The 26,435-nt window shown below is 51.5% G+C and overlaps 1 protein-coding gene across 1 annotated transcript; it reads left to right on the top strand.

The window, feature by feature from the left end:
* Window positions 1–7,841: 7,841 nt before the first annotated feature.
* Window positions 7,842–10,218, top strand: HOXB1 (homeobox B1). The gene is made up of 2 exons (XM_059488972.1): window positions 7,842–8,385; window positions 9,908–10,218. Exons 1-2 carry the CDS (start codon window positions 7,842–7,844, stop codon window positions 10,216–10,218), a joined length of 855 nt encoding a protein of 284 aa, XP_059344955.1.
* The last annotated feature ends 16,217 nt before the right edge of the window (window positions 10,219–26,435 follow it).

Here is a 26,435-nt window from a genome sequence, read left to right as displayed (position 1 = left end):
AACGCCCCAAATTCAACACAGAGTTCTTATTGATAAAAATCCCTAATGAGGGCGGGGAAAAGGGACCCCAAACCCCCTCCCCAAATTAAACCCCGAGTTATTCTCGCTACAAATCCTTAATGAGGGTGGGAAAAGGGACCCCAAAACCCCCCCCCAGATCAAACCCCGAGCCCTCATTGATACCAATCCCTAAGGAGGGTGGGGAAAGTGACCCTAAACGCCCCCAAATCAAACCTCAAGTCCTTATCGATACCCCCAATCCCAAATGGGGGAAGGAAAAGGGACCCCAAACCCCCTCCCCACATTAAACCCCGAGTTCTTATTGATAAAAATCCCCAATGAGGGTGGGAAAAGAGACCCCAAACCCCCTCCCAGAACAAACCCCGAGCCCCCACCGATCCCGATCCCTAAGGAGGGTGGGGAAAGGGACCCCAAACCACTCCCCAGATTAAACCATGAGCCTTCATCACTACAAATCCCTGAAGAGGGTGGGAAAAGAGACCCCAAAATACCCCCTCAAATTAAACCCCGAGTTCTTATTGATACCATTCCCCAATGAGGTTGGGAAAGGGACCCCAAATCTCCCCAAACCAAACCCCGAGCCCCCATCAACCCCGATCCCTAATGGGGGAAGGAAAAGGGGTCCCAAGGCACCCCAGATTAAACCCCAAGTCCTCATTGATCCCAATCCCTTAATGAGGGTGCGAAAAGGGACCCCAACCCCCCCCCAGATCAAACTCCGAGCCCCATTGATCCTCGTCCCAAATGGGGGGAAGGAAAAGGGGTCCCAAGGCACCCCAGATTAAACCCCGAGTTCTTATCGATCCCGATCCCTAAGGGGGGTGGGAAAAGTGACCCCAAACCCCTCCTCAGATCGAACCCCGAGCCCCCCCATCGATACCAATCCCCAATGAGGGTGGGGAGAGGGGCCCCAAACCCCCCTCGGATCCATCCCCACCCCACGGGCCCTCCCCGCCCGCAGCCCCGCAGTTTCCATCACCCCCGCGAACAGCAGGGCCCTCCTTATCCGTCCTAATTAGCGGCACTGGAGCGGAGGAGGGGGAACGTTCAATAAAATCTGAATTACGGAGCGAGGTTCTGCCGCTCCTCTCCTTCCCTCCTCCGAAATGTCAAACGAACGGCGGGCGGGAATTTGCGGCCCTGCCCTTCTGTTCCGCGCAACTGGAGGGCATTAATTAAGCGAATTAAGCGCGTCGAGCATATTCAGGCCCTCGATTGTTGGCAAAACACGGCGATTGCCTGGCGGTAATTAGGCGGGGGATATGCAAATGAGCGGCGCGCTGGGGAAATGTTGGTTTTGCGAGGGGGAGGTGTTTGTGAGGGGCTCCTGAAGCTCTGGAGATGTGGGATCAGCGCTGGAATCCTCCCTGGAAGCTCTGGAGATGTGGGATCAATGCTGGAATCCTCCCTGGAAGCTCTGGAGATGTGGGATCAGCCCTGGAATCCTCCCTGGAAGCTCTGGAGATGTGGGATCAGCGCTGGGAATCCTCCCTGGAAGCTCTGGAGATGTGGGATCAATGGGAATCCTCCCTGGAAGCTCTGGAGATGTGGGATCAATGGGAATCCTCCCTGGAAGCTCTGGAGATGTGGGATCAATGCTGGAATCCTCCCTGGAAGCTCTGGAGATGTGGGATCAGCGCTGGAATCCTCCCTGGAAGCTCTGGAGATGTGGGATCAGCGCTGGAATCCTCCCTGGAAGCTCTGGAGATGTGGGATCAGCGCTGGGAATCCTCCCTGGAAGCTCTGGAGATGTGGGATCAATGGGAATCCTCCCTGGAAGCTCTGGAGATGTGGGATCAATGCTGGAATCCTCCCTGGAAGCTCTGGAGATGTGGGATCAGCCCTGGAATCCTCCCTGGAAGCTCTGGAGATGCGGGATCAATGCTGGAATCCTCCCTGGAAGCTCTGGAGATGTGGGATCAATGCTGGAATCCTCCCTGGAAGCTCTGGAGATGTGGGATCAATGGGAATCCTCCCTGGAAGCTCTGGAGATGTGGGATCAATGGGAATCCTCCCTGGAAGCTCTGGAGATGTGGGATCAGCGCTGGAATCCTCCCTGGAAGCTCTGGAGATGCGGGATCAATGCTGGAATCCTCCCTGGAAGCTCTGGAGATGTGGGATCAATGCTGGAATCCTCCCTGGAAGCTCTGGAGATGTGGGATCAATGGGAATCCTCCCTGGAAGCTCTGGAGATGTGGGATCAATGCTGGAATCCTCCCTGGAAGCTCTGGAGATGTGGGATCAATGGGAATCCTCCCTGGAAGCTCTGGAGATGCGGGATCAATGCTGGAATCCTCCCTGGAAGCTCTGGAGATGTGGGATCAATGGGAATCCTCCCTGGAAGCTCTGGAGATGTGGGATCAGCGCTGGAATCCTCCCTGGAAGCTCTGGAGATGTGGGATCAGCGCTGGAATCCTCCCTGGAAGCTCTGGAGATGTGGGATCAGCGCTGGAATCCTCCCTGGAAGCTCTGGAGATGTGGGATCAATGGGAATCCTCCCTGGAAGCTCTGGAGATGTGGGATCAGCGCTGGGAATCCTCCCTGGAAGCTCTGGAGATGTGGGATCAATGGGAATCCTCCCTGGAAGCTCTGGAGATGTGGGATCAATGCTGGAATCCTCCCTGGAAGCTCTGGAGATGTGGGATCAGCCCTGGAATCCTCCCTGGAAGCTCTGGAGATGCGGGATCAATGCTGGAATCCTCCCTGGAAGCTCTGGAGATGTGGGATCAATGCTGGAATCCTCCCTGGAAGCTCTGGAGATGTGGGATCAATGGGAATCCTCCCTGGAAGCTCTGGAGATGTGGGATCAATGGGAATCCTCCCTGGAAGCTCTGGAGATGTGGGATCAGCGCTGGAATCCTCCCTGGAAGCTCTGGAGATGCGGGATCAATGCTGGAATCCTCCCTGGAAGCTCTGGAGATGTGGGATCAATGCTGGAATCCTCCCTGGAAGCTCTGGAGATGTGGGATCAATGGGAATCCTCCCTGGAAGCTCTGGAGATGTGGGATCAATGCTGGAATCCTCCCTGGAAGCTCTGGAGATGTGGGATCAATGGGAATCCTCCCTGGAAGCTCTGGAGATGCGGGATCAATGCTGGAATCCTCCCTGGAAGCTCTGGAGATGTGGGATCAATGCTGGAATCCTCCCTGGAAGCTCTGGAGATGTGGGATCAGCGCTGGAATCCTCCCTGGAAGCTCTGGAGATGTGGGATCAGCGCTGGAATCCTCCCTGGAAGCTCTGGAGATGTGGGATCAGCGCTGGAATCCTCCCTGGAAGCTCTGGAGATGTGGGATCAATGGGAATCCTCCCTGGAAGCTCTGGAGATGTGGGATCAGCGCTGGGAATCCAGGAATTGGGAATTCCCTGGAGAGGGAACCTTGTCCCGGAACCTCCCGGGTTTATCCCAGCCCCATTCCCACGCTGGGAGCTGAAATCCGGGGCGAAAATGGGGGAAAAAAAGGGCGGGTTTGGGTTTTCCTGATCTCGATATCGATAAAGCCGAGCTGCCGATATCGGCCATTGATCACGGCGGTGATTGGTCCGTGAGCTTTGGGGGCGGAGCAGGGCCTGGGTTTGGCATCGGAGGGAACCCAAGGGATTTGGGATCAGAGGGATTTGGGATCAAGGCGAAACCCAAGGGACTTGGGATCTGAGGGAATCCTGAAGGATTTGGGATCCGAATGATCCCTGAGGGATTTGGGATCAGGGGGAATCCCGAGGGATTTGGGATCCCAGGGAATCCAGAGGGATTTGGGACCTGAGGAAATCTGGAGGGATTTGGGATCAGGGGGAATCCCGAGGGATTTGGGATCCCAGGGAATCCAGAGGGATTTGGGATCGGAAGGAATCTGGAGAGATTTGGGATCTCAGGGAACCCCCAGGGATTTGGGATCTGAATTATCCCCCAGGGATTTGGGATCTGAGGGAATCCCGAGGGATTTGGGACTCTCAGATTTGGGGTCTGAGTGAAACCCGAGGGATTTGGGATCTCGGGGGACCCCCTGGGATTTGGGACCTGAGGAAATCTGGAGGGATTTGGGATCAGGGGGAATCCCGAGGGATTTGGGATCCCGGGGAATCCAGAGGCATTTGGGATCGGAAGGAATCTGGAGAGATTTGGGATCTCAGGGAACCCCCCAGGGATTTGGGATCTGAGGGAATCCCGAGGGATTTGGGACCCTCACATTTGGGGTCTGAAGGGATTCGAGATCTGAGGGAACGCAGAGGCATTTGGGATCTGAACGATCCCGGAAGAATTTGGTATTTGAGGGAACCCCCAGGGATTTGGGATCTCAGGGGGTCCACAGGGATTTGGGATCTGAGTGAACCCCAAGGAATTTGGGATTTGAGGGAATCCCTGGGGATTCAGGACCCCCCAAATCCCTGTCCCAGGGCAGCGGCTCCAGACCCCTCCTCTCCACTCTGCCGCACTAATGAATATGCAAATGACCCTAATTAATGAGGCGAGGCGGGCTCCGGCCCATGGAGAAGCCGCTGGGATTCCCAGGGGAGCAGGGCAGGGTCCCCGAGCCGGGGAGCGGAACCTGACCCTAAAATAATCCCATTTTATCCCAATTATCTGGGCTTTTTTTCCCCTTTTTTGCCCCTATTTTATCTGAATAATCTGGGCTTTTCCCCGGTTTTTTCCTCCTCCTATTTTATCTGAATTTCCTGGGTTTATTTCCTTTGGTTTTTTCTTTTAAATTTTATTTTCTCCGAATTATCTGGGGTTTTTTTTCCATTGTGTTTTTGTTTATTTTCTATTTTATTTGAATTTTCTGCCTTTTTTCCCGCGGATGACCCGATATCTGTAACTCATTAAATCTCCTCTTTTCTCTCCTGTCCCATCCGACCTTTCCATCCACACAAAAAATAAAAATTCGGGTTTTTCACCTCAGCTCTAATTGAGGCTTCCCTAAAAAAGTTACACTTAACCTCCAAAAAGTTGCGTTTAACCCCAAAATGTTATTTTAAACACTCAAATTCCCGAAGCCATCCCAGCCCTAAACCCCAGCTCCAATACCCGTCCCCATTTCAGGCTGAATTTTGCACAATTTCGCCAATTCCGGCTCCAATTTTGAGTCCCCTGTCCCATCCCCCAAAACAAACAAACAAACAAAAATAAAATCGGATTTTTCATCTCAGCTCTAATTTAGGTTTGGCCTGGAGGAAAAGTTGAAGAAAATCGCGATTTTTGGTGATGTTAATTTAAAATAATCCCTTTGATGCAGCAGCGGTGGGAAACCATCAGGAACCTCAAACCCACGGGCTCCAGGCCGGAATAAACATCTGCATTTTCTCTTTTTACTTTTTTCGTTTTACGGCCGTAAATCACCCGTTTGAACCCGAACGCAACGAAATATCAAAGGAATCGAATTAGAAATCGATTTTTGCTGCCAGGGGAATGACGGGAGCGCCGCTTGGAGTTATGCAAAGAAGGCAGGAGAGAGTTCTGAAGACCGTTTATATTTAAAATATTCTCATTTTGGGGCCTCTCATCCCCAGGCAGAGCGGGACTAAATGAATAAACAGGCGCAAGAATGGAAACTTTAATTTTTTAACGGAAGAACGGGGGCTGGAAGTGGATTAAAAAAATCAAATTTTGGGCTTGAAAAGAGGGACGGATATCGATGCCAGGGTGGAATTTGGCACCAAATGTTCCCCTTAACGTGCGGGATGAACGAAAATGGATTTTCGCGGCCGGGTTTGGCTCTCGGGGTGAACTTTTGGCCCGGGCAGAGGCAGCGGAGCCGCTCCCGGAGCGTGGCCGGGCCGTAAATCCCTGACAGGAACAAATGGCCGTGGGCGTCCGCCCTTGTCCCCCTCGGCCGAACAAGCAAATAAACGTGTCCCGGCCCTGTTCCCATTCTCCGGGCCCGGCCTGGAGGCAGGCTCTGCCCTCCTCCTCCTCCTCCTCCTCAGCTGGGGACGGCAGCGCCCAGCAAAGCCGGGCTGGGTGACCCGGAGGGGCTGGGAACGCCTGAAAATGGGTTTGGGAGGGAGTGTGGGGTGTGTGAACCACTAAAAATGGGTTTGGGAGGGAGTGTGGGGTACAGAAATCCCTAAAACCGGGTTTGGGAGGGAGTATGCGGTGTGTGAGCCCCTAAAAATGGGTTTGGGAGGGAGTGTGGGGTACAGAAATCCCTAAAAATGGGTCTGGGAGGGAGTGTGGGGTGTGTGAGCCCCTAAAAATGGGTTTGGGAAGGGGTGTGCAATACAGGAACCCCTAAAACCGGGTTTGGGAGGGATTGTGCGGTACAGAAATCCCTAAAAATGGTTTTGGGATGGAATGTGCAGTACAGGAACCCCTAAAACCGGGTTTGGGAGAGATTTTGCGGTACAGAAATCCCTAAAAATGGGTTTGGGAGGGAGTGTGCAGTAAAGGAGCTCCTAAAATCGGTTTTGTTTGGGAGCGTGTGTTGTGTGAGCCCCTAAAACCCGGACTTAGTCAGGAATGTGTGGTGCGTGAACCCCTAAAAACCAAATTCCCGAATTCCCGGTTTCAGTAGGGACTGTGCAGTACATGAAACCCTAAAACCCCGGGTTCAGTCAGGAATTTGTGGTGCGTGAGACCCGAAAAATCAGCTTTAGAAGGGAGTGTACAGTGCGTGAACCCCTAAACACGGTTTTGGTCAGGACTGTGCAGAACGTGAGCCCCTAAACACCAAATTCCCGAGGTGAATTCCTTGCTTTAGTAGGGAATGTGCAGTGCCTGAGCCCCTGAGTCCGTTTTTAGTGGGGAACATGCAGTGGGTGAGCCCCTAAACCCGGTTTTAGCAGGGAATGTGCAGTGGGTGAGCCCCTAAACCCGGTTTTAGCAGAGAATGTGCAGTGGGTGAGCCCCTAAACCCGGTTTTAGCAGAGAAGGTGCAGTGGGTGAGCCCCTAAACCCGGTTTTAGCAGAGAATGTGCAGTGGGTGAGCCCCTAAACCCGGTTTTAGCAGGGAATGTGCAGTGGGTGAGCCCCTAAACCCGGTTTTAGCAGGGAATGTGCAATACTGAGCCCCCAGCCCCGGTTTTAGCGCGCGGAGGGACGGGAAGGTCCCAGGTGGGACCGGCCGGGCTCGGTTTCAGTTCCCATCCCGGAATTGCCCGGCCGGGCCTGGCGCGGCTCCAGCCGAGGCCGCTCTGCCCTCGCTAACTTTATTTGGCCTCTCATTAGAATGTTGATTTAATTAGGGCGCTTTTACCGCGCACAAAGCCCAGATTAAAGCGAAAACCGAGCGGGATTTTCTCGGGCAGCTTTGAGCATCCCGGAAAAGGCCGGGGCGCTTTGCGGGGAGAAGTTCCCAAACGAATCAAAGCGCACCCGAGCATCCTTTTGTGCTCACACCTCCCCATCGTCCCCTCGCCCCCTTTTCTTCCCCTCACACCGAGCCGGCATCGGGGGGAAAAAACCTTTTAAAGTCACAACTCGCGCCTGAAGCCGCTGCCCGCATCACCCGGGGCCCTTTTTAGCACTTAAAAACCACTCGCGGGTCAGCGCGATCCTTCCCCCCGCACCCCGCTCTCTTTTAAAGTCTTTGAGGAGAAGGTTTTGACGCGTCCGTGTTGTTATCAGATTGATGGGCCGGGTTTGATTGAAGCCCCTTTGTCATGCAAATGTCAGGCCCGTGATGGATGAGCGCGGAGCCGGCCGCGAACTTCGCTCATTGGGCTGGGCCCGCTCCGCCCGCGGGGTCCCCCCCGGCCGGGCCGCGCTTCCGCGGGGTCCCCCCATGCCCGGCAGGAAGTTTCCCAGCTTTGACAGACGGCCCAAAGGTTGGAGGGCAGGCGGCGTCGCCCCCCAAAACGGGCTGACCCTCCTCCATCACTGGCAGATGGACAATACCGCCATGAACTCCTTCGTGGAGTTCGCAATTTGTAACCGCGGCAGCGCCGCCGCCTTCCCCGAGCCCTGCCCGTCCTTCCCGCCGTGCTCAGGTAGCCCCGCTCCGAGCTCCGAGGGTGCCTTCGGCCCGCCGGGCCCCGCCGGGCATCTCGCCCAGCACGGCTTCCACCCTCCTTCCTCCTCCTCCTCCTCGTCCTCCTCGTCCCGCTTCCCCGGCCCCGCGTACCCGGCCCAGGGTTACCCGCAGCTCTACCTGGGCCAGCACGACTCGGACGGGATTTTCTTCCCGGGGCCCTCCGGGTACGGCTCGGCCTCGCTGCCCGAGGGGTTCTGCGGGGCCGCGGGGCCGTTCCAGCCCGGCCTGGGCCCGGAGCCGCCCGCGGGCCCCGCGTACCTGCCCGGCCTCTACGGGGACATCTCGGGGGCTCTGCTGGAGGAGCCGGAGCCTCCGGGGCACCCCGAGCCCGGCGCCAGGGCCGGGGCAGCGCAGACCTTCGAGTGGATGAGGGTGAAGAGGAACCCCCCCAAAACAGGTGAGTGTGGGGCGCGGGGCCGGGCAGGGCTGGGTTCCCGAGGGTTCGGGGTCCTCTTCCAATGGAGCACTGGGTTGAGTTGGGTTAACTTGGGTTTGGTTGGGTTTTGAGGGGTTTGGTTGGGTTTTGAGGGTTTGGATGCGTTTTGGGGGGTTTTTTTTGGTGTTTGGGTTAAGTTTGGTTGGGTTTTTTGGGGTTTTGGTTTGCTTTGGGGGGGTTAGTTGTGTTTCGAGGTGGTATTTTGGTGTTTGGGTTGGGTTTGGTTGGGTGTTGGGGGTTTTGAGGGTTTAGTTGGGTTTTGGGGGGTTTAGTTGAGTTTTGAGGCGGTTTTTTGGTCTTTGGGTTGGGTTTGGTTGGGTTTTTGGAGTTTTGGTTTGGCTTGGGGGGTTTAGTTGAGTTTTGAGGTGGTTTTTTGGTCTTTGGGTTGGGGTTTTTGGAGTTTTGGGGCCTTTTTCCGAACCCCCCACCCGGAGATTTCCCATCACATCCCACCGAGCTCCCCGAGCTCGGCGTCCCGCAGGCCCGGGGCTGATTCGAGCCCAGCTCGGAGCAGGAAACGCCCGGCGCTTCCTCAGCCGTGCCTTCCATCCCCTCCTCCATTGTTCCACTTCCTTCCTCGCCACCTTCCCTTAAACCCCGGCCTTCCTCCTCCTCCTCCTCCTCCTCCTCCCCCGCCATCATCACCCTCCTCCTCCTCCCCTTCCAGCCCTTCCTGCGGGGTGCGGGGATGGATCCTGGGGGAAAAAGCGGGGTAAAAACCCAGGGGATGGATCCTGGAGGAAAACCCAAGGAATGGATCACAGGGGGAAAACTCAGGGGAAAAATCCAGGGGAAAAATCCAGGGGATGGATCCCGGGGCAACACCCAGGGGGAAAATCCAGGGAATGGATCCCAGGGGGAAAACTCAGGGGAAATCCAGGGAATGGATCCCAGGGGGAAAACTCAGGGGATGGATCCCAGGAAGAAAATCCAAGGGATGGATCTCGGGGGAAAAACTCAAGGAATGGATCCCAGGGGAAAATCCAGGGGATGGATCCTGGGTGGAAAAACTCAGGGGATGGATCCCGGGGGAAAACCCAGGGGAAAAACCCAAGGGGAAAAACTCAGGGGATGGATCCCAGGGGGAAAATCCGGGGAATGGATCCTGGGGGAGAAATCGAAGGGGAAAACCCAGGGGATGGATCCCAGGGGGGAAATGCAGGGAATGGATCCCAGGGGGAAACCAGGGGATGGATCTCAGGGGGAAAAGCAGATCCGGAAAGATGAGGGGATGGATCCTGCGGGAAAAATCCAGGGAACGGATCCCAGGAAAAGCCAAGCCGGGAGGATGAGGGGAGGGATGTCCGGATGGATCTCCGGACGGATCTCCGTGTGGATCTCCGGGAAAAGCCGAGCCCGGAGCCCCGAGCCGGGCTGAGGCCGAGCGGGGCCGGGCGGGAGCGCGGAGAAGGGGACAGGACACCCCTCAGGGACGGGATCGCTCCGGCCCCTCCTGCCCTGGTGGTTTTTGGTTTTTTTCCAGGCAAAACGTCGGAGCTGGGGCTGCTGGGGCCGCCCAACGCCATCCGCACCAACTTCAGCACCAAGCAGCTGACGGAGCTGGAGAAGGAGTTCCACTTCAACAAGTACCTGACGCGGGCCCGCAGGGTGGAGATCGCCGCCACCCTGGAGCTCAACGAGACGCAGGTGAAGATCTGGTTCCAGAACCGGAGGATGAAGCAGAAGAAGAGGGAGAAGGAAGGGCTGGCCCCGGCCGCGGCCCGCAGGGCGCCCAAGGACCAGGGCTCGGATCAATCCTCGCCCGAGGCCTCGCCCAGCTCCGGCTCCTCCTGAGCCCCCCAGGACCCTCGGGGCTGTCCCCGAGCCCCCCAGGACCCTCGGGGCTGTCCCCACGCCCGTCTCTCCTTATTTATGGCCCCTCTGCAGGCGCTGCGCTCCCAAGGAGCCGCGGCCGGAGCAATTCACGAATTTCCGAGTCTCAGGGACTTCTCTGCCTTTCCCCTTCCCCTTTAGGAACTGCACTTTCAACTCCAGGGAAAGCATAAAAAAAACTTTAATTTAGTTCGCTCCCCTTTGGACAAACGAGCGCAATGAATTTTTTCCCTCTCCCCCCCGCCCGATGCGTTTTTCCTCCTTGTGAGAATGTAAAAAAAAACACACACAAAAAAAGTTTCGGCCGTTTTCCCCTTTCCTTTCCCTTTTATTTCCTGATTGTAGAGCTTGAAACGAGACCCGGGGCGCCTAAGACGCTCGAGGCCTCTCCAATACCCAAACCCTCAGGAAAGAAAGAAAAAAATAAGGAAAAAAAAAAAAAAAAAAAAAAAAAAAGAGAAAAAGCGCAATTTCCCGCTCCCGTTTTGCACTATTTCTGCTGTACAGGGTTCTTTTTACGACGCGATTTTTGCTGCTGCGGGCGGAGGAGGGGACGGGGCTCCGTTACCGAGGGAAGGAGCCCGGGGCTGCCCCAGAGCCCGCAGCGCCTTCCCCCGGGCTCATCGGGGCCAGATAAACCCGGGATTAACCCGCGGCCTCCCTCCCCGGCGGGGTTCGGGACCGAAACCTGCGGGTGAAAATGGAATTATCGGGAAAAGCCGAGCGCTTCCCCCGTCCGATCCCCGCGCCCCCACACCGAGCTACCTCAGCCCAATAAAGTTGATTTTTATTTTTTTGTTCCCCACCCTCAATTCGCGTCTTTTCAGCCCGGTGGGAACCTCTGGGAGTTGCGGGGTGCGGGGCCTGGGATGGAGGAGGAGGAGGAGGAGGAAGGAAAATCCGCGGCTGTTCCCCCGAACAAAGGGGCCGATCCCTTTTCCTGGAATCCCGGCTGGAATTCTGCCCTCATTTCCCGGCCCGATGAGAGCAGGAAATCGTCCCCTTTTTCATCCCCGGGGTGAAAATCGGGAATTCGCACCCGCGGAACCCGGGACGCGCTGGGGATGGGAGGAATTCCTGATTTTCTGAATTCTTTTCTGAATTTCGGGTTTATCCCGAATTCTCGCCCTCCAAACCCCAAAACCAAAGCGTCAAACGCAGTTCGCTCCCTTCAGCTCCCCCAAGGCCGGCCCTAACGGGGGATTTGGCCCAGAATAAATCAAATTTTACCTCCAGGGAGGGCCCGGTGCAGCTCTGACCTTTTTACCTCGAAACGCCTCCGGGATTTCTAAACAAGTCAACAGAGGGGCTGCCAGGAGCATCCATTGTTCGGCCCTGGGTAAATTTGCGAATCTGCTCGGCGGGGTGAGCGATGAGGGATGAGGGTGAGGGTGAGGAGGGAAGTACCTGCTGCGGATTCGGCCCCCAGATAAAATCTCGGCCCGCTCTGACACGCTCCTTTCTCTCGGAAAAAAGGGGTTTGGAGAGCCCAATTAGCCCCGAGATAAGAGGGGGAAAACATCGGGGGGAAAAGGTGAAAAGGGGATTTTCTTACAGTCGCGATGTGCAAAAGGTCAGGGGGAAAACGCTAAAACAAACTCTGCCATCCCAAAAAAGGCTCAAAACCGCCCAGATTTGGGTCTCGGAGCACCCCTGGGAGTGGGGCCGGGACAGGAGCGGGATTTGCTCTCGAGAAGAGATTTTAGAGAGGCCAATTAGCCCCGAGATAAGAGGGGGAAAACATCGGGGGGAAAAGGTGAAAAGGGGATTTTTAACAGTCGCGATTTGCAAAAGGTCGGAAGGAAAACAACAAAACGAGCCCAAAACACACGCGCGGGGACCGGGATGGGGATGGGGTTAAGCCCGGGATGGGGACAGGGCTAGGCCCAGAATGGGGACCCGGCTAAACCCGGGATTGGGACCGGGTTAGACCCGGGATGGGGATGGGGTTAAGCCCGGGATGGGGACCAGGCTAGGCCGGGTTAGACCCGGGATTGGGCGCGGTGCCAGGCGAGGAGGGGCCGGGCCGGGGTGAGCAGCAGGGCACGGCCCGGCGGGCACTACAAAGGCCAGCGAATCTCATTTGAAACTCAAAGGGACCCTCCGGAACATCCCCCGGAGCCGCCGCCGCCCCCTCCTCCTTCCCTCGGGACCCCCGGGACCCCCCCGGGACCGCCCGGCCCCGTCCCGACCCCCGGAACCCCCCACAGGCAGCAGCGCTCCCAGCTCAGATCCTATTCCCTGGAATTTCCCCAAAAACGAGCAGCACTCTCACCTCAACCCTTTTCCCCCCAGAATTTCCCCCAAAAAACAGAGCAGCTTTCTAACCTCAACCCTATTTCCCCTCAAAAGGAGCAGCGCTCTCATCTCAGTCCTTTTTCACCCAAAAAAGATCAGCTCTCCTGGCTTATCCCTTTTTCCCCCCAAAAACCGAGCAGCGCTCCCAAGCCCATCCCTTTTTCCCTGGAATTCCTCCCAAAACGAGCAGCGCTCCCAGCCCATCCCCATTCGGGATTTGGGCACCAGGGATCTGGGGATTTGGGGACCCGGGATTTTGGGATTTGGGGACCCGGGATTTGGAGACTTGGGGACACGGGATTTGGGGATCTGGGGACCAGGGATTTTGGGATTTGGGGACCTGGGATTTGGAGACTTGGGGACACGGGATTTGGGGATCTGGGGACCAGGGATTTTGGGATTTGGGGACCCGGGATTTTGGGATTTGGAGACCCGGGATTTGGGGATCTGGGGACTTGGGGACCAGGGATTTGGGGATTTGGGGACCCGGAATTTCAGGATCCGGGATTTTGGGATGCAGGATTTCTGGATGAGGGATTTGGGGATTTGGGGATTTGGGGATCGGGGACTTTGGGATCCGGAATTTCGGGACCCCGCAGGTGCGTCCCTGTGGGACAGGAATGGGTGGGCACAGGGTGGAGAAGCCCCAAGGAGGCTCGGCCTCATTGCCACCGTTGGGTTTTATCCCAAATCTTCTATTTACACATTTATTTATTTTATAGAAATGATAGACAACGATTTATATCGCAAATAATACATATAAATAATAAAAATCCATATAATTAATATAACCAATAAATCCCATATATTCTATATAATCCATATAATCAATACAACCCATAAGTCCCATATATTCCATATAATCCATATAATTAATATAATTCATAAATCCCATATATTCCATATAATCCATTTATTCCATATATCCCATAAATGCCATATTTGCCATATATCCCACATATACCATATATTCCATGCGTTTAATAAATCCCATATATTCCATATAATCCATGTAATTAATATAACCCATAAATCCCATATATTCCATATAATCCATGTAATTAATATAACCCATAAATCCCATATATTCCATATAATCCATTTATTCCATAAATCCCATATATCCCACATATCCCATATATTCCACGTGTTTAATAAATTCCACATATTCCATTTGTTGGGAAAAGCGGGAAGGCAGCCAGGGAAGGATTTTCCAGAGGAAATATCAAAGTTTTACCTGAAATCCAGAATTTGGCACCAAAAAAGCCGCAAAAAATCCATTCTTGCCCTCATCACTTTTAATAAAAATTCAGAATTTTTATTCAAAATTCAGAATTCCCATTTCTTGCCTGGTAGAATTTTAAATTTCTTTAGAAGATCAAAACCACCCCCAAAAAACCCCAGGTTTTCCTAAGGAATTCAGGTATTCCAGGGGGAAAAAATTCTCCAAAACCCAACAATAAATGGATTCAGGCTTCGGGTTTAGTTTGGTTTGCCTCAGGAAAAATGGGGGGATATAATTCAATAAAAGGGAAAATTATTCAATAAACATAAACTAATATAAAACTCAATAAAATTCGCCTCCCGTCTTTTTTGGGGGAGAGTTTTTGCAGGAAAATCTGGTGTGGAGGCTGAATTCTATTCTATTCTATTCTATTCTATTCTATTCTATTCTATTCTATTCTATTTTCAAATTTCATTTCATTTTTGGTTCTATTTTTTAAGCGAAAATAAATTAAATTTTGTTTTCATTTTGTATTTTACTTTCTTTTTCACATTTTCATTTAATCACATGCTATATTTTATATTATTTTTATTTTTTTCCTTTTCCTTTCCCTATTTTAATTTTCCCTTTTCCTTTATTTTTCCTCTCCTCAAATTTAAAACCCAGCCCTGTTCAAACTCCTCAAAGTTTCACATTTTTGAGGAAAATGTCGATTTTTGGACAAATCCTGGGAGAGACAATGGGAGAATAATTCCCTTTATTTATTCCCGAGGGTCGGGAATTTTCCCAGGGAATTTTTCCCAATTTCCAGGAAAGGGAACCCCGCAATTCCCAATTCTAATGAGTTTTTGTATTTTTTATATTTTTTAAATTTATTTGTTGGTTTTTCAGCCCCGCCGAGCTCATTTTGCATAAAATCAGAGAAATTCCCTCCTTGGGCAAGAACCCAGCAGAAAAATGCGATTTTTTTTTTCTTTTTCCCCTGCAGCATTCCTGAATTATTCTGCTTTTTGTAAATCCTTTCCTGTGATGTGGCCACTTCAGAGGGAACATTCCGAGGGCGTTTCCTCACTCGGAACATCAAATAAAAAGCGGATTTTTTTTTTTTTTTTTTTTTTTTGCGCTGTCTGTTACCACAAAAAGGGGATTTTAATAAAAAATAACAGATAAAAATTCTCCTTGATCTGCCGATGGGGAGGAATCCGCCAGAGCTGCAGATCAAAGGCGGCGAAAAACCTCAAATTTCGGAATAAATTCCTTCATTCTCCTCTTCCCCACCCGCAAGTCATCACCTCCTCCTCCGGGGCCAAAAACCAGAATTTAACTCCGAATAACTCCCAGAAACGGGAATTTTTTAATGGGAAAAAAGCAAAAATTAATAAAAATAATTAAAATAAAAAAGCAGCGTGGGGTTGTTTCTCGGAGGCTCCGCATTTTTTAGTTCTTTATCGCATTTTGAAACCCGAGGAGCACAAAATTCCCTTTTTTTTTTTTTTTTTTTAATTTTTTTGGGACCAAGAGGTTATCGGAGAGCAAATACCGAGCTCTGATAAGGCTCAGGCCGCGCTCCTGGCCCCGTTCCCGCCCGCTTTTACCCCGGTTTGAGCCCGGCTTGCGCAAGGCCAGGCGCGCTCCCAATCGCCCCGAGATAAACCCGGGTTTATCTCCGACCGCGCTCTGATCGCCTCCTCTTCGCTTTATTTTGTGTAAGAAGCGATAAGAAATTGATTTTATTGGGGTTTTTTCTGGCTAAAAAGAGGTTTTAAATTCGAGTTTGGGCAGTGGAAATCGGTGTTTGGGGTTTTCTGGCCAGGGAATTGAGGAAAAATCAATAAATGTTCAGAGTGGCGGAGAAAATGAGGAGGAAACTGAATATTTATGGGGTTTTTTAGAAGGAATTATTAGATAATGATAATTTTCAGGAGGGTTTGGTTCCCAAATCCTGGAATTTGGGGTGGGAAGGGAGAGGAGCCCCAGAAAACCCAGAATTCCAAATTATGGCCAAATTCCCAGTTCTGGCCAGGCTGGGTTCAGCTGGAATTTGGGCTGGAGAGAGAACAGAGCCCAGGAAAAAGCAGAATTCCCAATTCTGGCCAAATTCCCAGTTCTGGCCAGGCTGGGTTCGGTTGGAATTTGGGGTGGGGAGGGAGAGGAGCCCCGGAAAAACCAGAATTCCCTATTCTGGCCAAATTTCCAGATCTGGTCAGGCCAGGTTTGGTTCCCAAATCCTGGAATTTGGGGTGGAGAGAGAACAGAGCCCTGGAAACCACGGAATTCCCAATTCTGGCCAAATTCCCAATTCTGACCAGGCTGGGTTCGGTTGGGATTTGGGGTGGGGAGGGAGAGGAGTCCCAGAAAAACCAGAATTCCCAATTCTGGCCAGGTTGAGAGGTCAGAGCCCAAAATTTCTGCCTTTCCTACAGAATTCTGTATTCCAGGGGAAATACAGAGGAGGAGGAGTGGACAGGGAATGGTCTCTGGGTCTCACTGACCAGTCGAGGTCTGGGCAAGGGAATGGGCTCTGGATTTCACTGACCAGTGGGGATCTGGGCAAGGGAATGGGCTCTGGATTTCACTGACCAGTGGGGATCTGGGCAAGGGAATGGGCTCCGGGTCTCACTGAGCAGTAAAGGCCTGGATAAGGGAATCGCCTCTGGGTTGGATCAGTTCCCCACTGGCTCCAGAGCATTTCTGGAGCACCAATTCCAGCAGAGCCACCCCGGGGGGAGCCGAGCCCAGACCATCCCAAACCTGGACTGCTCGGGGTCTGCTCTGGCTCAGGGAGCAGCAGGGAACAGGGCTGGCTCAGGCCCAGGGAAGCGAGGCTGACTCCAATTCCCCTTTCCCCTATTTTCTTCCATTCCCTTTTCCCCATTTCTTTCAATTCCTCTTTTTCCATCTCCTTCCATTCCCTTTTTCCCATTTCCTTCAACTCCCCTTTTCCCCATTTCCTTCCATTCCCCTTTTTCCCATTTCCTTCAATTCCCCTTTTCCCCATTTCCTTAAATTCTCTTTTCCCATTTCCTTCCATTCCTCTTTTCCTTCCATTCCTCTTTTCCTTCAATCCCCTTTTCCCCATCCCTTCCTTCAATTTCCTTCAATTCCCATTTCTCCCATTCCCTTCCATTCCCCTTTCCCCAATCTCCTGCCATTCCCCTTTCCCCCATTCCCTTCCATTCCCTTTTCCCCATCCCGGCAGAGGTAGAGGAGCCGATTTAGTCCCGATTAAATCACAATTATTCGATCACAGTTTGGGTGAGCACCTCACGATCCGCGCGAGTTCCTCCCAAACCACAGCGCCGGGGTTTCCCTGACGGTGTTAAACCAGCTCAGAGCCGCTCCCCGCAGCAAACCCCTTCTCCGCGTGCCTCATAAATCACAAACAAATCCCCGAAGATCCCCCGGGAGAGCTTTTTTATCTGTTATTTGTGTCCTGCCCGCCCCTCGCGCAGGTGGGGAGCGAATCCAAACAAACATTATCAAACGAGCCCGCCGAATGTTTGGTGTAGGGCGCGGGGAGCGCCGGGCGCTGTTTGGATCCGCGATGTTCCCTGGCAGCCCTGAGCGATGGCCCCGGCCCCGCGGCCACCCCTGGCCAGCGCTGCCCCCGGCCCGGACCCCGATCCCAGTCCCGGGATATTCACAGGGCTCTGTGCCCGGTTCGTGTACGGGATCCCAATCCCGGGATATTCACAGGGCTCTGTGCCCGCCTGGATCCCTATCCCGGGATATTCACAGGGCTCTGTGCCCGCCCGGATCCCAGTCCCGGGATATTCACAGGGCTCTGTGCCCGGTTCGTGTACGGGATCCCTATCCCGGGATATTCACAGGGCTCTGTGCCCGCCCGGATCCCTATCCCGGGATATTCACAGGGTTCTGTGCCCGCCCGGATCCCAATCCCGGGATATTCACAGGGCTCTGTGCCCGGTTCGTGTACGGGATCCCAATCCCGGGATATTCACAGGGCTCTGTGCCCGCCTGGATCCCAATCCCGGGATATTCACAGGGCTCTGTGCCCGCCTGGATCCCTATCCCGGGATATTCACAGGGCTCTGTGCCCGCCTGGATCCCAATCCCGGGATATTCACAGGGCTCTGTGCCCGCCTGGATCCCTATCCCGGGATATTCACAGGGCTCTGTGCCCGCCCGGATCCCTATCCCGGGATATTCACAGGGTTCTGTGCCCGCCCGGATCCCTATCCCGGGATATTCACAGGGCTCTGTGCCCGGTTCGTGTACGGGATCCCAGTCCCGGGATATTCACAGGGCTCTGTGCCCGCCCCGATCCCAGTCCCGGGATATTCACAGGGCTCTGTGCCCGCCCCGATCCCAGTCCCGGGATATTCACAGGGGCTCCCTGCTCAGTTCCTGTCCCGGATCCCAATCCCGGGATATTCACAGGGGCTCCCTGCCCGCCTGGATCCTGTCCCGGGATTGTTCACAGGGCTCCCTGCCTGCCCTGTGCGTGTCCTGGTTTGTCCCGATGCATCACCGGGTCCGGCCCAATCCTTCACCGGGTCCGGCCCGATCCTTCACTGGGTCCGGCCCGATCCATCACCGGGTCTGGCCCGATCCTTCACCGGGTCTGGCCCGATCCATCACCGGATCCAGTCGGATCCATCACCCGGGTCTGGCCCGATCCTTCACCGGGTCCGGCCCGATCCATCACCCGGGGGCAGCTGCCGGCCGGGCTCGGCCCCTCCCGGAGCCCCGGTGCTGGCGGGCCGGGGCCGGGGCCGCGGGGTCAAGTGGTTCTTGTGTTCCTCAGATAGCGACAGGGGAGATTATGCTTCTTCCCCTTGGTTTTTCTTTCTTCTTCTTTTTTTTTTTAAATATTGATTTTTTCTTATTTTCCCCCATTTCCCCCACTTTCCCCATTGTTTTAAGGCTTTAAATTCACCTCTAACTAATGGGGTCAGGGAAGAAAACACTGAGGATTTGGGGTTTGGGCACCTGACCCTACAGACAGAAAACCACCGGGATTTGGGGTTTGGGCACCTGAATCTGCAGACACACAAACACCGGGATTTGGGGTTCGGGCACCTGAATCTGCAGACACACAAACACCGGGATTTGGGGTTCGGGCACCTGAATCTGCAGACACACAAACACCGGGATTTGGGGTTCGGGCACCTGAATCTGCAGACACACAAACACCGGGATTTGGGGTTCGGGCACCTGACCCTACAGACACCAGGCTGATAAAGGGTGGCAGCTCCAGATAATCTGTCACCACTCATTCCATGAGGAAACACCTCCAGGCTTGCACAAACACTTCCCATGTTCCTCTCCTTTAACTTCCCCGAGTTAAACCCACAGAAGGAATTCAGAGATGTGGATTTCCAAAAATCCCAAATTTCCAAATTTCCCCATCTCTGGGCCAAGCAGAGGAGAGGCTGCTCCTGTTTAATCCATCCTGAAAGGGTCAGGATGCACAAAGTTGTGAAATATTCCAGATTTTGGGGGTCTGGGCTGGTTCCAGGATCTACCACGGAGTTTCTGATTCCTGGTGGGAATCTTGATTTCTGTATTTCTACATTTCTATATTTCTATATTCCCATACTTGTATATTTGTGCATTTCTCTGTTTCCATCCTCTGTTATTTTCATACTCCTGTGTTTCTAGATTTCCACATTTTTCTGTTCTTTATTCCTACATTGTTCCATTTCTCCATTTCTCCATTTCTCCATTTCTCCATTTCTCCATTTCTCCACTCCCACACTCCCAAGCCCCCATCTGCCAGCCTGATTTCCGCCCCTGTTCCATAAATTCCTTTTTCTCACCATTCAAAGGCATTTTTGCCCAAACCACAGCGCCGCAGCCTCCCCTGAGCGAGGCTCAGCCCCTCAGCAGGAACACTCTCCTTCCAGAAATGACATTTTTCCATGCAGGAATGACATTTTCCATGCAGGAACAACATTCTCCTTCCAGAAATTACATTTTCCATGCAGAAATGACACTTTTCATGCAAGAACAACATTTTCCTTGCAGGAATGACATTTTCCATGCAGGATCATTTTTCCTTCCAGAAATTACATTTTTTCCTTGCATAAACCACATTTTCCATGCAGGAATGACATTTTTCCATGCAGGAACAACATATTTCCGTGCAGGAACAACATATTTCCTGCAGGAATGACATTTTCCTTGCAGAAATGATATTTTCCATGCAGGAATGACATTTTTCCATGCAGGAATGACATTTTCCTTGCAGAAATGATATTTTCCATGCAGGAATGACATTTTTCCATGCAGGAATGACATTTTTCCATGCAGGAATGACATTTTCCTTGCAGAAATGATATTTTCCATGCAGGAATGACATTTTTCCATGCAGGAACAACATATTTCCGTGCAGGAACAACATATTTCCGTGCAGGAATGACATTTTCCTTGCAGAAATGATATTTTCCATGCAGGAATGACATTTTTCCATGCAGGAATGACATTTTCCTTGCAGAAATGATATTTTCCATGCAGGAATGACATTTTTCCATGCAGGAATGACATTTTTCCATGCAGGAATGACATTTTCCTTGCAGAAATGATATTTTCCATGCAGGAATGACATTTTTCCATGCAGGAACAACATATTTCCGTGCAGGAACAACATATTTCCGTGCAGGAATGACATTTTCCTTGCAGAAATGATATTTTCCATGCAGGAATGACATTTTTCCATGCAGGAATGACATTTTCCTTGCAGAAATGATATTTTTCCATGCAGGAATGACATTTTTCCATGCAGGAATGACATTTTCCTTTCAGAAATGACGTTTTTCCCTGCAGGACCATTCCCCACGCCTGCAGACGTTTGCCAAGGCCCAGAACCCCTGGAACATCTGCTGAGGATCCGGAATTTGCCCGAGCTCGGCATCCTGCAGGCCTGGGCTCCTTCACAGCCACCCCAGGGTCCGAAAGCTGCACCTTTTATCCTCATTTTTACCCCCTTTCCTTCCCACTCTGCTCCTTCCCTTTGGCTCTGCCACGTTCCTCTTGCTCCAGAGCTGCCCCAGCGTGGGGAAATTCAGATGGCCCAAAAAAGCCACATTTTGCCCCACATTCACAGCAGGTTTATCCAACCAGGAATAAAATCCAGAGCGTGTTTGGGTTTATTTAGGATCCAGAGCCTGATTTATCTTATTTAGGATCCAGACCTTGTTTTATCCTTTTTAGTCTGTTTTGTCCTGTTGAGGATGCAGAGACTATTTAGGATCTGGAGATCGTTTTTCCATCAGGAACTGGAGTTACAGCACAAGGAGGAAAGAAATAAAAGCAGGAAAGGGAAAAAAAAAATAAAAAAGGAGGAAAGAAAAAAGGAGGAAAGAAAAAAAAAAAAGGAGGAATGAAAAAAGAGGAAAGAAAAAAGAAAAATAAAAAAGGAGGAAAGAAAAAAGGAGGAAAGAAAAAAAAAGAGGAATTAAAAAAAGGAGGAAAGTAAAAAAGGAGGAATAAAAAGAGGAGGAAAGGAAAAAAGGAGGAATAAAAAGAGGAGGAAAGGAAAGAAAGAGGAATAAAAAGAGGAGGAATGAAAAAAAGGAGGAAAGAAAAAAAAAGAGGAATGAAAAAAAGGAGGAAAGCAAAAAAAGGGAGATGTTTCTGAGGTGAGACTGCCCAGCTGGCGGGTGATTTATGAAGTGCTGAAAAGCATCTTCGGAGCTGTCATTTATCTCGGAGCTCTCAGCCTAAAACAACAAAGGATAAATCCCTTCCCTGGCTGTGGCTCCATTGCAGGAACCATTCCATGGCCCCGGAATCCTGCAGGAATCCCGGCCCACAGGTGCTGCCCAGCGGATCTCCCACCCTCCTGGAGGGGAAACCGCCTCAAAAACCCCAAAAAACCCCAAATCTGAAGGAGCAGAACCGTCCCAGTCCTGCTGAGGGACTGCGGATCCCCAAAATTCCACCCTGGTGGATCAAACTCTGATTCGCTCCCAAGGAGCCTCTTTTCCCCCCAAATATTCCCGATTTCCCCTTCCCCAGCACTCCCGAAGCCATTCCCAGCCTTTGATCCATCCCCGGAATTTGTGAATGCGAGGTTTGCTCCTATCTCAGAGATAAGGGATCAGCGGGAGGAGATAAGGGCAGGGAGTTCCAGGGCAGGAAATCTGGTGGGAGATGCCGGAGCTGTGGGGCTGGGTCACGGTTGGGGTTTTTAAACACAGAATCCCAGATCGGATCGGGCTGGGCCAGAAGCAGCAATGGCATCCCTCAAAACCAGGCACCTTCCCCTCAAAAATGTCTCTTTTCCCCTCAAAACCGGCACTTTGCCCTCAAAACCGGCACTTTCCCCTCAAAGATGGAACTTTCCCCTCAAAAACGGCACTTTCCCCTCAAAAATTGAACTTTCCCCTCAAAAATGGAACTTTCCCCTCAAAAATGGAACTTTCCCCTCAAAAATGGCCTCTTTCACCTCAAAAATGGCACTTTGCCCTCAAAAAATGTCCTTTCCCCTCAAAAATGACCTCTTTCCCCTCAAAACTGGACTATTTTTCCCTCAAAAAGGGCCTCTTTCTCCTCAAAAACAGCAGTTTCTCCTCAAAACCAGGCCATTTTCTCCTAAAAATGAGCTTTTCCCCTCAAAAATGGGCCTTTCCCCCCAAAAATTTGCTCTTTCCCACTGAAAACTGGACTGTTTTCCCCTCAAAACCAGGCCCTTTTCTCCTAGAAATGGGCTTCTCCCCTCAAAAGTGGACTTTTTCCCCCTAAAAATGGGCTTTTCCAGTGATAAATTGGCTCTTTTCCCTCTCAAAACCAGGCCCATTTCCCCTCAAAAAAGGGTTTTTCCCCTCAAAAATTGGTTCTTTCCCCCCTCAAAACCAGGCCCTTTTCTCCTAAAAATGGGCTTTCCCCCACAAAACTGGACTATTTTCCCCCTCAAAAATGGACACCTTTTCCCTCAAAATGGGACTCTTTTCCCTTCAAAACCAGGCCCTTTTCCCCCTAAAATTTACTCTTTCCCCCCTAAAAACTGGACTCTTTTCCCCTCAAAACCAGGCACTTTTTCCCTTAAAAATATCCTTTTTCCCTCAAAACTGGGCCCTTTTGCCCTCAAAAATGGGCCTTTTTTCCCCCTAAAAATGGGCTTTTCCCCTCAAAAACAGCCCTTTTTCCCCTCAGATCCGTTCCCTTTCCCCTCACCCCCTCTCTCCCCCCAAACCTGCCCTTTTCCCAGGAATTTGGGGATCAAAGGCGGCCGGGCAGGAACTTTGTGGGTTCCCCCACGCCGACCCCTCCGTGCTGACAGCGCAGGAATTGCATTTTATGGCTGTCCTTATTCCCCAAAAATTCCTTATCTCTGATGCCGGATCCGCCCAGCCCTGCTGCGGCAGATTTTGCATTAATTACATTTTTTCCCCCTGAGATGAAAGCTCCCCTGAACTTCCTCTTCTTTTGTTCTTGGCATCCTTTTTTTTAAATTTTTTTTTATTTTTTTATCCCCCTTTCCCTTATATTTATTCATGAGGAACTCCTTATTCCTTTTATTTATTTTTTTAATTTCCCCCCCTTTCCCTTATATTTATTCATGAGGAATTCCTTACTCCTTTTATTATTATTATTTTTTTAATTTCCCTCCCCACCCTTTCCCTTATATTTATTCATGAGGAATTTTTGTTATTCCTTTTATTTTATTTATTTTTTTTTTCTTCCGAGCAGCTGCAAATGGAATGGAATGGAATTCTGCTGGGCTCCAGGGATGGCTTTTCATCTGCACCAGGGAATTCCATGACGATTGTGGATTTTTATGGAATTCCGAGGGAATTCTCACCCCCTCGCCAGCCGGGATCCCGTTTTCCCACAAGCCAGGCCTGGATTTTGCCGGAATCCCCAACACCCCAAACCCCCAGATTTGTGCTTCCCTCTCTCATCCCAAAATCCGGGATTTTGGTGTCGTTTCCACGCGTGTGAGCCGAATTTTGATGAGTCGGGCCCGGAAAGTGGAACCAGGCTTTGGTCTGAACAAATTCCTCACGGAATATTCCCAGCTGGGAGGGACCGTCCAAATCCCACTCCTGGCCCTAAAAATCCGTGTGGGAAACTTCTCCTGGCAGGAATTTCTCCTGTAGGAAGGCACGGGGCAGAAGTTTGGGGATAATGAGGATTTCACTGGAATTTCCCAAAAATTGAGGATTGAGGATGCAAGGCTGATTTTGGAACACCTGGCAGCTGTGGGGATCCCAGAGCTCCCCAAACCCCGGGATCACTCTGATCCCATTTTTCTGGGATTTGGGAACACCTCCTGGGCTCGGGATTGGGATTGTTCTAGCGGGAAAAGGCCGAAATTTGGGAATTCAGAGCCCCAAATCCTCCCCGAATTCCCTCAGCCTGGGCCTGGTCTCTCTGCTCCCATGGGGAAGGGGAGAGGGAATTCCCTGGCGGAATCTCCAGGAGGAAAATTCGGGAATTTCAGCGCCCTGAGGCTCTCCCTTCCCTGACGGCTTTCCCAGCTTTCCCAGCTTTTCTAGATTTTCCAGTTTCCCCAACTTTTCTAGTTTTTCCAGCTTTCCCAGATTTTCTGAGTTTTCCAACATTTCCCACATTTCCCAGCTTTCCCACCCTTTCTAGATTCCCCAGCTTTTCTAGGCTTTCCAGATCTCCCAGATTTTCTAGATCTCCCAGATTTAATAGGTTTTCTAGATTCCCCGTTTCCCCAGCTTTTCTAGATTTTCCAGCTTTTCTATATTTTCCCAGCTATTCCATATTTTCCATATTTCCCAGCTTTCCCAGTTTTGTTATCTATATTTTCAATATTTTCCAGCTTTCCCAGCTTTTCCAGTTTTCCCAGCTTTATTTTCCATACTTTCCATATTTCCCAGCTTTATTTTCCATATTTCCAATATTTCCCAGCTTTCTCGTATTTCCCATACTTTCCAGCTTTCCCACCCATTCCATATTGTCCATATTTCCCATATTTTCCATATTTCGCATACTTTCCAGCTTTCCCAGCTTTATTTCCCTTATTGATCATACTTTCCCAGATTTTCCATATTTCCAATATTTCCCAGCTTTTCCATCTTTCCCAGATTTCCCCCTGGCAGGCAATGTCACACCGGGACCTCACGGTGGGAGCGGGGAGAGGCAGGAAAAGAGGGAAAATCGGGAATTCCGCAGCTCCAGCCTGAGTAAATCACCGGCAGCGCCACGCGCCGCCATCCATCAGCCCCTAATTAGGCGCGAAGATTTAACATCCTCATCAAAGTGATTAATTAATTCATCCAGGGGCTCCGGACAGATGTGGGGGAACGGGATAAGGGGAGAGGGGATGGTGGGGATGGAATTTTCCCTTCATCCCAAACTCTGAGATCCCTGGGATTGTGGCTGGGATAAGGGGAAAAGGGGTTGGAGGAGAGATGATGGATCTGGAAGTTTCTCTTCCCTTCATCCCAAAGCTCTCCTGGGAATAAAATAAAATAAATAAAATAAAATAAAATAAAATAAAATAAAATAAAATAAAATAAAATAAAATAAAATAAAATAAAATAAAATAAAATAAAATAAAATAAAATAAAATAAAATAAAAGGAATGGAACGGAATAAAAAATTATAGAATAACCCTGTCCCCTTCCCAAATCCAGTGGATTTTAGACCCCAATAAATCACCGGGAGCGGCTCCCCCACCCCGGAATCTCCACCCTTCACCTTCCCAATTTCCATGCCAACATCTGGATCCTGTTCCCGCCAGAGTGATGACAATTCCCAATAAACGCTGCTGGAATTCCTGCCCGATCCCTGCTCAGGGCCATAATTCCAGCTGGGGCTGAGGCTGCCCCCGGACCCTTCCAGGCTGGGAATGTCCCAGGAATGTCCTGGAAATGTCCCTGGAAATGTTCCCGGAAATGTCCCGGGAATATCCCGGGAATGTCCTGGAAATACCCTGAAAATGTCCTGGAAATGTCCCTGGAAATGTCCCTGAGAATGTCCCGGGAATGCCCCGGGAATGCCCCGGGAATGTCCTGGAAATATCCTGGAAATGTCCCTGGGAATGTCCCTGGGAATGTCCCGGGAATGTCCCGGGAATGTCCCTGCCCAACCCCGGGGCCAGGAACTGGGAATTGCCGAGCATGGAATGGTCCGGGTGGCGAAGAGTTGAAATTCCAGCCTGGCCCACCCGGGACAATTCCAGGGATGGAGCAGCCATGGATTCCTCAGGAATCCCATCCCAGCCCATCCCAGGGAAGAATCGTTGGTGAAAACCACCAATAATGGGAATTTTGGGAACATAAACGGGAATTTTGCGAATGTGAAGCCATCGCAGGTCATTCCCGCAGGTCATTCCCAAACTCATCGGGATGAGTTTTCCCGCTTTGGGAAAAGCTCATCCAGGGACAATTCCAACCTGGGCTGGGACAATTCCAGGGATGGAGCAGGCATGGATTCCTCAGGAATTCCATCGCAGCCCATCCCAGGGAAGAATTGTTGGGAAAAACAATCCTAAAAGACAGCAGGGCTGGATTTCCCCAAGGATTCAATCCCAAACCCCAAGCAGGGCTGTCCTTTAGGATTCCTCCACAGATTCCATCCCAAACACCAGGCAGGACCATCCTTTAGGGTTCCCCATGGATTCCATCCCACACCCTGAGCCGAGGTCGCGCTGAGCTCCTCCTGCCCCCGGCCCCGCTCTGGTGACAAATTGGAACACGAGGATTTAATGAAA

The sequence above is a fragment of the Ammospiza nelsoni genome, chromosome 26 (genome assembly GCF_027579445.1).
Source record: "Ammospiza nelsoni isolate bAmmNel1 chromosome 26, bAmmNel1.pri, whole genome shotgun sequence".
Classification (NCBI taxonomy): domain Eukaryota; kingdom Metazoa; phylum Chordata; class Aves; order Passeriformes; family Passerellidae; genus Ammospiza; species Ammospiza nelsoni.
The sequence above is the reverse complement of the archived record's forward strand: the minus strand, read 5'-3'. Positions and strand labels throughout refer to the sequence as shown.